The following is a 14,647-nucleotide window of genomic DNA, read 5'->3' as shown; positions in this document are numbered from 1 at the left end:
AGGCAGAGGGAGGGGGAGAAGCAGACTCCCCCCTGAGCTGGGAGCCTGATGTGGGGCTCGATCCTAAGACCTGGAGATTATGACCCGAGCTGAAGGCAGACATTCAGCCATCTGAGCCACCCAGGCACCCCTCCATGATATCTTAATATGTTCTTCTGTCCTCCCTATAAATTTATAGTTGAATATAGACCCTTGATTGGATTGAAAGTTGATTTTTATTTTTTAATAATAAGACTACTTCATAGGTGGTTTTGTTTATTTGTCAGTAGTTCTGACATCCTGTGATGTTAGTAGCAGTTGATGATTGATGCCTAGTGACATACATAATGCTGTCATTCTTTCTGTATTTATCAGCTGAAATAGGTCTATAAAGAGAAGCTTTTCATCTTTTATTTGAATGCTTAAGTTTTAAAAATTTTTTCTAAGATCAATCTACTTCTAAGATAAAGTGGAATTAAAACCCACCCCTCTTGGATGGTTCTCTACTGTAACTTGATGTGATAGAAATAGATATTGGTAAATAGGCAGACCTTATATATTTATTGCTCTGTGATTTGTGGTAAGTTATTTAGCATGTTTGAACCTTTTTCTTGTCATTTATGATATGCTAATAGATAATATTTATTTTATCATATGTGACCATTAAATTATTAAAGGAACCTAATCATCGTAACTACTCAAAAATGCTGGGTTTTATTCTCCTCCTTATCTTGCTTTTGCGGAAAAATGTACTTATACACTCATACATAAATATCGTGTATTTACATATTCATTCATTCATTTTTATATGATCCATTGTGTTTTATAAGTTTTTTGCCCCACACTGGTGAAAAGAAATCCCTTAATGTTTTTAGGTGGCTGACAAGGCAGTGTTCCCCTGGCTTCTGTGGCTGACAGTGTTTCCCTTCTTACTCACACATGAAGATTATTATCATATCACATAAAATTAAATATTATATCAGAGGTTATTATAGTAAAATAATTGTTCTACTTCATACTTTCTGTGTGTTTTAGCTATAATGTCTTTCACTATATGTACATATATATGATGTGGGTTAAGACTGGTTATGGAACATTTTGTAGCATGTTTCAAATTGAATATTAGTAGCTAGTTGTTATCTTTTGAAGATGTGATACAATAAATTGTTGGAAGCATCTCATTAATTATGGACTTGTGTTTAAATGCAACTTTGTCATTTTTTAATCTGTGTTATTAAAGGAGAGGACAAAAAGAGGATTTATGATGTGAAGCTACGCATTAAAAGAATAATCTTTCGGATGTCATCTGTTGTCATCCTCAAAAACTCTGTATACCTATTGAAGGATCTTACTTTAAAAAAGAAGTGGAATAGAAGGCATCAACATATTCCTGTCTTCTGAGAACTCAGAGTCTAGAAGTATATATACCAAAGATAGTAAAGATAGTAAAAAAAAGAACTGTGTACAGGTGCATAGTACCAGTACATGGGTACTGTATGTTGGTTAAGAAATGGAGTTTTTCAGAGATGGCACACCCAACAGTTGTCTAATTAGTTTGGAGAATCATTTTGGGAGTTCCCCATACAGACTGGTTTGAGAGGTTACAGACTGATAAAATGGAAAAGGTTCCTGTATGTTATATATCTTCAAGTTAGCAATCGTAAACCTTCAAACAAAGCTTAACTGTAAAACCTGTTATAGATAAGAAGATAATTTTGGCATACCTGGGAGTTACCCTTTTGTTAAAAAATAAATAGCTTCATATAACATTCATTTATTAAGTCCTTACTCTAGACCAGGTACAGTGCCAAGGATATTAATTAAATTTATTTAGTAATTCAGTAAATTATTTGGCGATTACCGTGTTCTAGGGACTTAGGATATAGAAAAGGATTCCTCCTTCATAGAATTTTTACTCCAACAGGGGGAAGACTGGCAGGAGGGAATAAACATAAAAAATAAGTTATACAGAATGTTGGAAGGTGATAAATACATGAAGAAAAGAAAAAGTAAAACGTAATAATGGAGATTAGGAGTGGATGGCAGGTGGTTTGGGCTTGTAGTTTTATTTTTTTTTTTTTTTTTAAGATTTTATTTATTTATTTGACAGAGAGAAATCACAAGTAGATGGAGAGGCAGGCAGAGAGAGAGAGAGAGAGAGAGGGAAGCAGGCTCTCTGCTGAGCAGTGAGCCCGATGCGGGACTCGATCCCAGGACTCTGAGATCATGACCTGAGCCGAAGGCAGCAGCTTAACCCACTGAGCCACCCAGGCGCCCGGGGCTTGTAGTTTTAAATAGCATTGTCAGATATGCCTCTTTGAAAAGATGACGTGAGTTAACCAGGCAGGTATCTGGGAGGAGATTGGTCCAGATAGAAGACCTGATGTAAACCCTTAAGGAAACATAACTGGTGTGTTTGAGAAAAAGGAAAGAGGCCAGTGTGCCCCAGCAAGGAGGGTGTGGGAGAGATAAGATCAGAGAACTAATGGGACAGGGAGGGTTCAATACAAAGCACAGGGCCTTACCGGCCTCCATAAAGATTTCAGCTTTTACCATCTGTGAAATGGGGAGCATTTATAAGGATTTTTAGGAAAGGAATGATGTAATCTGACTTATGTTGTTTGTTTTTTTAAACAGATTTATTTGTTTTAGAGAAAGAGAGAGCACGAGCAAGGGGAGGGGCAAAGGGAAAGAGAGAAGCAGACTCCTGACTGATCATCGAGCCCCCTATGAGCCTCAGTCCCATGACCCTCAAAATCATAACCTGAGCCAAAATCAAGAGTTGGCCACCCAACTGACTGAGGCACCCAGGCACTCCCTGACTTAAATTTTAAAAAGATTACGTTGCCAATAGACTCCCAAGAGTAGAGCCAGAAGAGTAAATAGGACCACTATTGAATTACAATAAGCTAGGAGAAAAATGGTGGGAGGCTTGGACCAGGGTGATAGGAAGAGAACTTGTAACAAGTGGTTGGATTATGGTTATATTTGAAGGTTGACCAAACAGATTTATGGATAGACTGGATATAATGTTGCTCTCTTAAGGGGCTCGTGATATATTGTGGGAGGTAGACACATGAATAGATAAATCTTCTTCACTGAAGAGGAGATAGAATATTTTTAGGGAGATATACAAATATTTTGTAGGATGATAAAATAGGTGTCTGGAAAGTATACCTGAAAGAAGTGAACCCTGAATGGGAGATTTAAAAAGGTGAAACTTTAAAGAATGTTTGGGAGAAAAGACATTTCAAGAAGCTATAGCATGAACAAAACTCAGGGTAAGAAATGGCAAGGCAGGTAGGGAAAGGTGCTAGTGCAGAAGTGAATTTGAGAATGCTTAGTATGTATAAGAGATGTAGGCAGATCATGGAGGGCCTTAATGTTATATAAAAAGGTTTAAACATTCATCTGTGGCCAATGGGAAGCTACTAAAAGGTTTTACTTTTTTTTTTTTAAGATTTTATTTATGTATTTGACAGATAGAGATCACAAGTAGGCAGAGAGGCAGACAGAGAGGGGGGGTGGGTAGCAGGCCCCCTGCCTAGCAGAGAGCCCGATGCGGGGCTCGATCCCAGAACCCTGGGATCATGACCTGAGCCAAAGGCAGAGGCTTTAACCCACTGAGCCACCCAGGCTCCCCTACTAAAGGGTTTTAAATGGAAGAGTTATATGGTAAGATTTTGCTTTTAAGTAGATGACTCAGATGGTTGTATGGGATTACATGTGAAGCAAGGTGGTGGTTTTATTTTAAATCATTAATTAATCTACAAACCTTTAGTGATTGCAAAAGGAAGCATTAAACTAACTTTATTTTCTTTAACAAAAATGAGTTGGAGCAGGTTCATATTAGCAGTATAACTACTAATATGTTATATATGTGTTTCCACACATACAAATCTAAATCCTATACACTAGAACAACTTATGTGGCTTTTTATTCTCAGTTATTAGTTATCAAAAACAAGGATTCAGTTTGTTTATTTTCATTATGTAATGAATATTCACATGATCTTTTTCTCACATTTCATTGAAGAGAGCATTAATTAATAAAGAAGACATTTATAAATCGGGGTTTTTTTTTTTTTTTCTAATTTATGTCTATTACCAATACAAATGGTTTCTTTCTCAGTATGGTGAAGAGTATTATCATTGAGAAAAATCAGATGACCTATCTGTTAACTAGCAACAACAACAAAAAGCTCCAAGGTATATTGTATCAGCCAGTTCTAGGCTACAAAAGCTGTTCAGTACTTTGTGCTTTGTGCAGAAAGGTTAGCTGCTATTTAACCTGTCCCAAAGGCATATGTGGTTGTACCATAAACCAAGCATGGCGCCTGCTTGTCTGACCTTAGAAATGAAAGTTTAGGAGAGTTAGTATATATGTGCTACATATTTGCATGTATTCCTTGACTTCCCAGTACCAAAGAAAAGAATCAGTATGAAAATTTGGAGTACTGTAACAAAATAAATATGGTAAACATTGGGCCCCTGTTATGAATAGGGGCACAGAACAGGTACTTTTTGTATATTATTTTATTTAATCTTTGAGATTCTCAGAAAACTGAGGTTCAAGTTAAGTTCATACTAGTAAGTGGTAGAGCAGGGTGTTTGTCAAGTCGCAGTAGGGATGACTTGAATGAGGAAAGAGAGTGTAGCAGTAATGTACAGGGGCAAGACAGTTCAAACTGCTGCCCTCTTGGACTTCAGGCGCTAGACATAGAGACCTGGATCTTGAGAGGATTTGTTATTTAAAGTGAAGGTAGAGTTGAAATAATCCTCTTAAATCTTTGATTAATCTTAGAAACAGGTAATAAAAGGACATGCTACAATATTATTAGAGTTTAAATATGAAAAGTATCCATCTCATACTGTGTCCTAGCCACCCATTTCCCCTCCCCAGAGGCAGCTGCTATTCTGTTTCTCTGGATCCTTTTTAGGGATAACCTTTATGTATACAAGTGTGCACATGTGTGTATTTAAGTAAATGCTACTGTTCTGAAGCATGCTAATTCCCCTTTGCTCTGTAGCCCTTATTTTTTGCCTCACATCATTAACATGTAGCTGAATATTTCTTAGTATTTCTTAGACATTCCTTAAAGTTTTTTTTTAACTGTGTCATTTTTTTTTTAATGATTTTATTTATTTATTTGACAGACAGAGATCACAAGTAGGCAGAGAGGCAGGCAGAGAGAGAGAGAGAGAGAGGAGGAAGCAGATCCCCTGAGGAGCAGAGAGCCCGATGCGGGGCTCGATCCCATGACTCTGGGATCATGACCTGAGCCGAAGGCAGAGGCTTTAACCCACTGAGCCACCCAGGTGCCCCTTAACTGTGTCATTTTTTAAGTGTTGTTTTCCTTTCCTCAAGTGTCCTTTCTTTTTATCTTTTCAAATCCTAGCCAATTCACAGCCCACTTTTTCTATAAAGCCTTTTTAACTTTCTTTTGTGCTATACAATCTTTTTTTAAAAATATATTTGTATTGTAAGTGGCCAACCATATTTAATAAGCATCTGGATGATAAAAGCCATATTTATTTTTTTGTCTCCATGCTGTTCTCCCTATATAATGATGTGGATATGTTAGACATTCAGAAAATATTTGCTGGTGATAGTAGTGATATGAAGTTGCCTCAGGTTACCAAACCTGAATAAAGCATATTTTGAACATAGTCAATCAGTGAATTTCTGTTGCTGTTTTAATGTTTGAGTTTTACTAACTGTATTTTTAAGAAAATTTTATGTAAATACCAAAACCCTTCATCTTCTAACACCTTGAATTATTTTTTGTTTTCACATAGACATCTTATTTTTTCATTATGTATTTTTTCTTTTTGTTTATTTTGTTCTTTCTACCCCCCTCTGTTGCATAGAGAAGCTGCAACCAGTTTTGCAATTTTCCAAGTCACAAACGGATGTCTATAATGACAGTACTAACTTGACATGCCGCAACGGACATCTCCAGTCAGGTGGGTTTAGGTTAACTAACATGTAAAATAATAAAGTTGCATGCGGAGTAGAGCCCTGCATAACCTGATAATGTTGATTTGACTTTTTAATGGTAGATTTGGTTGGTTTTTGTTTTCACAAGGCTAGGTGGAAAATACAATGTCCCTGTGATTCATGGTGTATAAATATATAATAGATATAACCATTCTCAGAATGCTTTATTTGCTTATTTTGCAACCTCCCATTTTTGGGATTATAAAATATAAGGGTTCATTTTTCTAAATTATTAACATCTTCTTTGGTTTCTGTTGTATTTTCACCATTTGTTACTTTTTTCATGCATACCTATACCAAGTTTTTATGAAGTGATGTTTTTTAAGGCAGAAATTTCTTTCTTTTTTTAAAGATTTTATTTCTTTGATGGAGAGAGAAGAATAAAATGGGGAGGGAGAGCAGCCGGCAGATAGAGAGGGAGAAGCAGGCTCCCTGCTCGGGAGGGAGCCCAATGTGGGGCTTCATCCGAGGACCCTGGGATCATGAGCTGAACCGAAGGCACTCACTTAACCAACTGAGCCACCCAGGTGCCCCAATGCAGAAATTTTAATTCCTCTTTGTTATATATCAATTTTAATTACACAGCAATTTTCATGTATACCACGCATGATTGCTTTACCATAGCACCTGTTAGGAAAAAAAAATTTTTTTTAGATTTTTATTTATTTGAAAGAGAGAGAGGATGAGCAGGGGGAATGGGAGAGGGAGAAGCAGACTCCCTGTTGAGCAGGGAGCTTGATCCTGGGATTCTGGGATCATGCCCTGAGCCAAAGGCAGACACCCAACCAACTGAGCCACCCAGGCTCCCCCTGTTAGGGAAAATTTGAAGCTGAGTTCACATATTGAGGAGAAGCATTAGAATACTACTTTAGTATATGTGCTGCTTGAAGGGGGCACACATTAGAATGCTTTTAATTTACTGTGGGTTAAATTTGTTTTCCATGAACTTTTGGGTATCAACTCTTACAGAGAAGATCACATGCTTTTTTGGTTTTGCTTAGGTGCAGGGGATATCTTCATTTCCTAAGTTCTCTGACATTTTGGCTAGTTTTGTTGATGATTTTTTCAGCCTTCGTTTCACATTCAGGGCTTAAATTTTATTAAAGTAAATATTGCTTTGTTCAATTTGTAACATAAAAACCTTAGTTTAGACTATAAGACACCTGCCTTCTTTATTCATGTGTAATACAAAACTTTCAAGACTTTAATAGAGAAGAATTATGGTAAGTGGATTTCTATGGACTGGAGACAATAGGTCATCAAATCTTTCCCTTCTGGTTTTACCTCTTAGGAAGTTCTTGGATTTGTTGTTCAAGTATGGAGCCCCATGTCATTGACTATATTTCTTTTCTTAATCCTTCCTGTACATGATTTAAAACACCATTTCTATAAATGAAACAAGATGGGATCGGGAGGGAGACAAACCATAAGAGACTCTTAATCTCACAAAACAAACTGAGGGTTGCTGGGGGGAGGGGGGGAGGGAGAGGGTGGTGGGGTTATGGACATTGGGGAAGGTATGTGCTATGGTGAGTGCTGTGAAGTGTGTAAACCTGGCGATTCTCAGACCTGTACCCCTGGGGCTAATAATACATTATATGTTTATAAAAAATTTAAAAACACCATTTCTATTATAGAAATAAATATTTTTGCCTGTATCTCTTAGCATAGATATGAAGAGCTGATATTTGCATAAGGAACTTTTTAAAAATATAGTAATGCACCACATGTAAATAATTAACTTTCCAACATATAAATTTGAGATCCTAATAATCCTGCCAAGGTGAATAACAAAAATTTCTTAGCCCTGAGGAGCTGGTATGCCTTTGCTTTGTTATCTTGCTTATCTTCCACTTCATTCCACATAATGAGATCTCATGGTTTTGTTTTGCCCTTCAAAACTTTCTCTTCCTGGGACCTATGTTAAAAAAAATCAACCTATTTTATTTTATTTTTTGGTATAACCTCCTCTCTATTCCTGGATATTTCTTTTTTTTTTTTTCCCTCCTATTATGTTAACGTATCTTATTTTAAATCTCTAGTAACCATCTGTTCTATTCTGTTTTCTTGTTGGGGGACAGCATACTGAACGGCACAGCTAATTTTTGCAGTACTGGTTATTGATACCCATTGAGCCCTAGTCAGTGAGCTGGCTTACCTGGGCCTGTTTTCACAAATGTCACCCACCCACTTCTGGAATATTCTGTGATATTTCACTAGATGAGTTACTTCATCTCTCCTAGGAAATAGTTACACCGATGTCCACTTACTACTTTAGTGGTATCTACAGTGTCCAGTTTTCAACTCAAAATTACTAGACATGTAAAGAATTAAGAAAGTGTGGCCATTATTCAAGAAAAGAATTAGTCACTAGAAGCTCACCCTTGACTGGGCCCAGATGTTGATGTAGCAAAGACTTCAAAACAACTATTATAAATAAGTTCAAAGAATTAAAAGAAAATAGGGCATCAGTTAACAAACCTGCAATCTTAGCACATAACGTAAACTACACAATAAAAAGAATGGAAATTCCAAAGTTGAAAAGTACAATTGTTGAAATAAAAACACTTACTAGGTAACCTCAACAGCAGATTGGAGATGTCAAATGGAAGCTTCAGTGACCTTGAGCTGGATTAATAGAAATTGCAGTAAGGGATGGAGTGCAAATGAGTACAAGAAAACTTTTGGCTATGATGGAATCATTTCATATCTGGATGTTAGTGGCTATTTCATCTTTAAATTCATCTTTATAAACTCATCAAATTGACCTGTTTAAATGGATACATTTTATTATTCGTGGATTATACCTTAAAGAGTTGATGAAAAAAATAAGTACTGAGAGGCTTTTAAAGGAAAATAGTATTCCTCTTCCCATCTCTTCCTTCTCTTCCTGCCTTCATCCCTAGTCTGGCTCCTCATGCAGTGTCTAACTCTTCTTGCTATTTTTTCTTTTGTTTCCTACTGTGTTTCCAGATATTATGCTTATATTGCTATTACTGATTGAATAGTTTTTGATATGTATTGACTTCTTATTCAACTAAAAAGAGGTTTAATTCTTATGCCAACATTACCCTTCATCTCCTGATATGTAAATATCACTATTTTTAGTTATGCTGAAAAATCAAATTTAACATTATAATGACTTAGCATTATTTACCCAGAGCCAAATAGTATATTCTAATTACGCTTTTTTTTTTTTTTTAGTTTTTCCTTCCCACAGATTCCTTCTTTCTGTTTGCTTTTTAACCAAAAGACCTTCTTTAGTAGTTCTTTCAATGAAAGTTTGTAGATGGCAAACTTTCTTAGTCTTTCTAATGTCTGAAATACCTTCATTCTTATGTGACAGGTTACCAGGATATAAAATTAATAAAGGTTAACACTTTTTCTTCCTACAGCATTTTGAACATACTCCATTGCCTACTGACTTTTGTTATTTTTAATGAAAAGTCTCCTATCATGCTCAGTTCACATGGAAATTCCTGTTCACTTATAGTCTCAGGACTATATGTTTACTATCTGAAGAAATTCTTTTCTACTTTCCTTTTTTTCTTCTGAAATGAATGATCTTTATCTTCAGCCTAGATAGATTTTTGCTTTTTCATGTCTTTGCCTCTGCTTATTGTTAGTCCCTTTTCTGGACTGCTTTCTTGCTTTGTCCTCTAGGGTTGCCATCCACTAGTTCCTTGAACATACGGTTCAGAACTTTACGTTTATTTATGGGGGAAAAGTCTTGATCATCTTGCTCTGCTCTGAAGTTCTCTTCCTTTGAGTTTCCTTAAAACACCTTAAGGGATTTGATGATGAACACAAAAATAAAGTTTTTGTCTTTTCTCTAGGCTATTCTAATTTGCTTATTGATTTAACATTTGTTTTTACTGTAAACACTTATTAGTAGACTTATGTTTGTTATGGAATATTATACAAATATTCGAAACAGTGGTATTTTTGAACATTTGAAAGCCTATAATTTATGTAGAAGTACAGTATATGTAGGTCAACTTTTAGGATTAATTGATGATGTTTCATTTGTGTTTATATATATATAGCACATAGAATACTTGGCATATTACAGCCCACATCTTTATACCATTTAAATTAAAAATGGATTGTTTCTAGAAACTCTTTTGATGGACATAGACTGTGGAATTTCATACTATTTTAAAGTTTTAAAAGTTTGGAACCACGGTAATGCAGTGCTTTCCCCCCAGCTCTGTAACAATATAACTCTAATGCCTTCACTGCATTTTGTTTCTTGAATATTTGGTGACTTCATTTGGGAATCTTTTTATATCCTCCTCCTGTCCCCACAAATAAAAGTGTTTCATCTTATTACAAATACATATTCCTTATAAGAAAATTAGAATATACATCAGGAAAGGAAAAGTGAAATAAAAATTAAATAACCATAATCTTGTCCACCAGGTGATAATCCCAATGAACATCATAATTGAAATCTTATTTTGAAATATTGCTAATGTAAAAAAAATAGTATTAGCTTAGTTTTACAAATTTGTATCCATCTTTATTTTATAATGTTTAACCACAGTTTTCTAACTGTCATGATTTTACTTTTTCCTTGATAGAAAGTGGAGCTGTTCCAAAAAGAAAAGATCCCTTAACACACACTAGTAATTCACTTCCTCGTTCGAAAACTGTTATGAAGACTGGATCCACAGGTCTGTCAGGCCACCACAGAGCACCTAGTTGTAGTGGCTTATCCATGGTTTCTGGAGTGAGACAGGGACCTGGTCCTACAGCTGGAACTCATAAGGTATTTGAAGACCGTAATGTTAATTGCTGTGCTTCTACAAATAGAAGATTTTGAACATGCTATGCTTGCTGAAGACTATTGCAAGTACTTTATAATATCTTGGAGAGCTGATAAGTTTCTACAAAATTGATTGTAGTTTTTTTTTTTTTTAAATCTACAAGGACAACTTGATATTAAAAAGCAAATCTTATTTTAATTTCCTTTGGACCTAATTAGGTATTTTGTAGTAAGTTGTTCATCTCATCTATTTTATATAATATGTATAATTTAAAATTTGTTATCCTCTTAATTATTTAAATTTGTGTAAATGTTTTATAATATTAAACATAGTTTTGTTACAATTCTAGCAATCAAAATTATATGACTGAATTGTCATAGGGCCTTTTTGTTTTATGGTACCTAAATCTCTATGGATGTAAACACACTCGTAAACACACTTCATGCCAAATGTAGTTTTGTAGTGAATACCATTTTACCCTGGAGGGAATATACAGTTTTGAGTTTTTTTATCCTTTTTCCTATTTTTAAACTTCTAATTCTGTGAACTTGAAGAGTAATTCACTTATGAAAAGTGCTAATATTAGGTCATATTTTTACATTACAATTTTGTGTCCTTTAAGAGTACACCAAAAACAAATAGAACAAATAAACCTTCTACCCCTACAACTGCTGCTCGTAAAAAGAAAGACTTGAAGAACTTTAGGAATGTGGACAGCAACCTTGCTAATCTTATAATGAACGAAATTGTAGACAAGTAAGTTTTGCCATCTAAAGTGTTTTATTTAATAGTTTTTAGTTTTGAATTTATTTATATAATATATCATGGATAAAATACATAATACTTTATTTAATGTACATGTTTAATTTTATGATGGTTTTCAGTTATTATAAATGTAGAAAGCCATTATTTTATTGATTTAATTGTAATTTCACAGTTAATATAAAAATAATTTTATTTCATAGAGTTTAGACTTCATATTATAATAGCTGAAGCATATTTTGCTGTGAAGCTAACTGAAATTCTGTTTCTTAGTGGAACAGCTGTTAAATTTGATGATATAGCTGGGCAAGAGTTGGCTAAACAAGCCTTGCAAGAAATTGTTATTCTTCCTTCTCTGAGGCCTGAGGTAGGTTCTCATAGTACCATTTTCCTATAACATCATTCACTACTGAATCCATATTAGCAGTAAAGAAATGTGTGAGCTGTGCTAGAATGATTAATTCATGAAACAGATTTGATGCTTTTAAAAGAAAAAAATTAGCAGTTGATGTTATTGTAGGAGAGAAGACTGACTATACTGTAGTCATTGAATGATTATTATATATATGTTATAACATATATTAAATGTGTTATATATAATACGTACAATATAATATATAATATAATAATGTAAATAAATAAATATGTATATATAAAACCAAGAATGGTTATTGTAGGAGAGAAGAATATTTATAAAGATTCCTAGTAACCAATCCATTTTTAACATTTGGAGGGAGAAATAGGTGACATAAAATAATTTTACATCAAGGTAAGAGGGATTTAAAATTAAGAGACAGAAATCATACTGGAGAAAAGGGAAGTTAAGATAAAATTATTACGTTTAAGGACCATTTTTTTCTTATCATAGTTGAAATACAGTGTTACATGAATTTCAGATGTACAACATAGTGATTTGACAGTTCTGTACAGTGAGCTATGCTCACTATGATAAGTATAATTGCCATCTGTCACCACACTGTGTTATTGCAGTATTATTATCTGTAGTTCCCATGCTGTACTTTTCATCCCTATGACTTATTTGTAACTGGAAGCTTGTATCTCTTAATTCCCTTCACCTATTTTGCTCATCCCCAACCCCTTCATCTCTGGAACCACCAGTTTGCTCTGTTTTTATGATTATGTTTCTGTTTGTTTGTTTGTTTGTTTGCATCATAACAAGAACAACAAAATTAATGTGAGGTGAAGGATGTGTTAAGCCTATTGTGGTGAATATTTTGCAGTTTATGTATCAAATCTTACTGTACACATTAAAATGACACAATCTTATGTCAGTTATATTTCAAAACTGGAAAATTTTTAAAACCAAAAACTGGTACAGTAATCAAGAAAATGTGTCTTTGTGGAAAGAATAGACAAATAGATCAATAGAACAGAATAGAGAGCCCAGAAGTACAGAGATACAAATGCTATCATTTGACAAAGGCACAAAAGCAATTTGATGGAGAAAGGATAGTGTTTTCCACAAATGGTGCTGAAACAACTAGACATCTGTGTGCAAAAAAATTCTAGACATGTACTTTACACCTTTCACAAAAGTTAATTCAAAATTGGTCACAGACCTAAATGTAAAAGGGCTAACTATAAAACTCCTGCAATATAAAATAGGAGAAAATCTAGGTGATCTTTGGTGTGAGGATGGCTTATTAGATATCACACCAAAAACATAATCCTTGAAAGAAAAAATTGTTAAAGTTCATGAAAAATTGTTAAGTTAAAGTTCATGAAACTTTTCTTTGAAAGACAGTAAGAGAATGAAAAGACAAGCCACAGAAAAGGGGGAAATCTTTGCAAAACATTAGCATTTGGTAAAGACTGGTATCCAAAAATATACAAAGAACTTTCAAAAAATTGAATAAGGAAAAAATGACCCAATTAAAATGTGGGCAAATATCTGAATAGATACCTTACTAAAGAAGATACACAGATGACAAGCATTTGAAAAAAAAATGATGTTCAACATCATTCATCATTAGGGAACTGCAAGTTAAACAACAGTAAGATTTTACCGCAAACTTACCAAAATGGCTAAAATCCAAAACACTCTCAGCACCAAGTAAGGGTGAGGATGTGGAGCCGTGGGACTCTGACTCATTGCTGAGGGAAAAGCAAAATGCTACAGCTGCTTTAGAAGACAGTTTGACACTTTCTTAAAAAACTGAACATACTGTTACCATGCTACACAGCAATTATGTTCTTTAATATTTACCAAAATGAGTAAAAAATGTATCCCCATATAAAAAAACCTACACACAGATGTTTATAGCAACTTTATTTGTAATTTCCCAAACTCAGAAACCACTGAGTTACTCTTCAGTAGATAAATGGGTAAACTTGGTATATCTATATGATGAAATACTATTCAGCACCAAAAAGAAATGAACTATCGGGGCACCTGGGTGGTTCAGTGGGTTAAGCCTCTGCCTTCAGCTCAGGTCATGATCTCAGGGTCCTGGGATCGAGCCCCGCATCGGGCTCTCTGCTCGGCAGGGAGCCTGCTTCTCCCTCTCTCTCTCTACCTGCCTCTCTGTCTACTTGTGATCCCTGTCTGTCAAATAAATAAATAAAATCTTTAAAAAAAAAAAAAGAAAGAAATGAACTATCAAGCTTTAGAGATGTACAGAGGAACCTTAAATGCATGTTGTTAAAGAAACCAATCAGCAACAGCTAATAACTCTATGATCCCAACTATATGTCATTCTGGAATGGCAAAACTCTGGAGAAAGTAAAAAGATCAGTGGTTCCCCCATGGGGAAGACGGAAGGATGAACAGATGGAGCACAGGGGATTCTTTAGGGCAGTGAAACTATTCTGTATGGTTCCGGAATGATGGAGACATGATACGAATTGTAAACCCTAATGAAAACTATGGACTTCAGTTAATAATATCAATGTTAGTTTATCAGTTGTAATAAATGTACCACACTAAGGTAAGATGTTAGTATTAGAGGAAATTGAGGATGTAAGGAGTTATGTGGGAACACTGTACTTTCCATTCAATTATCTGTAAATCTGATACCACTCAAAAATATATTTTTAAAAACTTGAATATGAGCCATTTCATCTGGTTCAACTTAAAAATATGTATACCTTCACTATTAAGCAAAGTGTTATCGATC

General features: G+C 34.7%; 1 protein-coding gene across 2 annotated transcripts in view; it reads left to right on the top strand.

Annotated features, from left to right (window-relative positions):
* SPAST (spastin) overlaps nucleotides 1-14,647 on the top strand; it is a 56,990-nt gene that overhangs the window by 21,387 nt on the left and 20,956 nt on the right. For both annotated transcript variants that reach the window (XM_032353040.1, XM_032353039.1), the window contains exons 4-7: nucleotides 5,850-5,945; nucleotides 10,563-10,750; nucleotides 11,371-11,504; nucleotides 11,784-11,877. In XM_032353040.1, coding sequence (XP_032208931.1) covers nucleotides 5,850-5,945; nucleotides 10,563-10,750; nucleotides 11,371-11,504; nucleotides 11,784-11,877 — 512 coding nt within the window. The remainder of the gene's footprint in view (nucleotides 1-5,849; nucleotides 5,946-10,562; nucleotides 10,751-11,370; nucleotides 11,505-11,783; nucleotides 11,878-14,647) is intronic.

This window comes from Mustela erminea, chromosome 7 (genome assembly GCF_009829155.1).
Source record: "Mustela erminea isolate mMusErm1 chromosome 7, mMusErm1.Pri, whole genome shotgun sequence".
Lineage (NCBI taxonomy): Eukaryota > Metazoa > Chordata > Mammalia > Carnivora > Mustelidae > Mustela > Mustela erminea.
The sequence above is the reverse complement of the archived record's forward strand: the minus strand, read 5'-3'. Positions and strand labels throughout refer to the sequence as shown.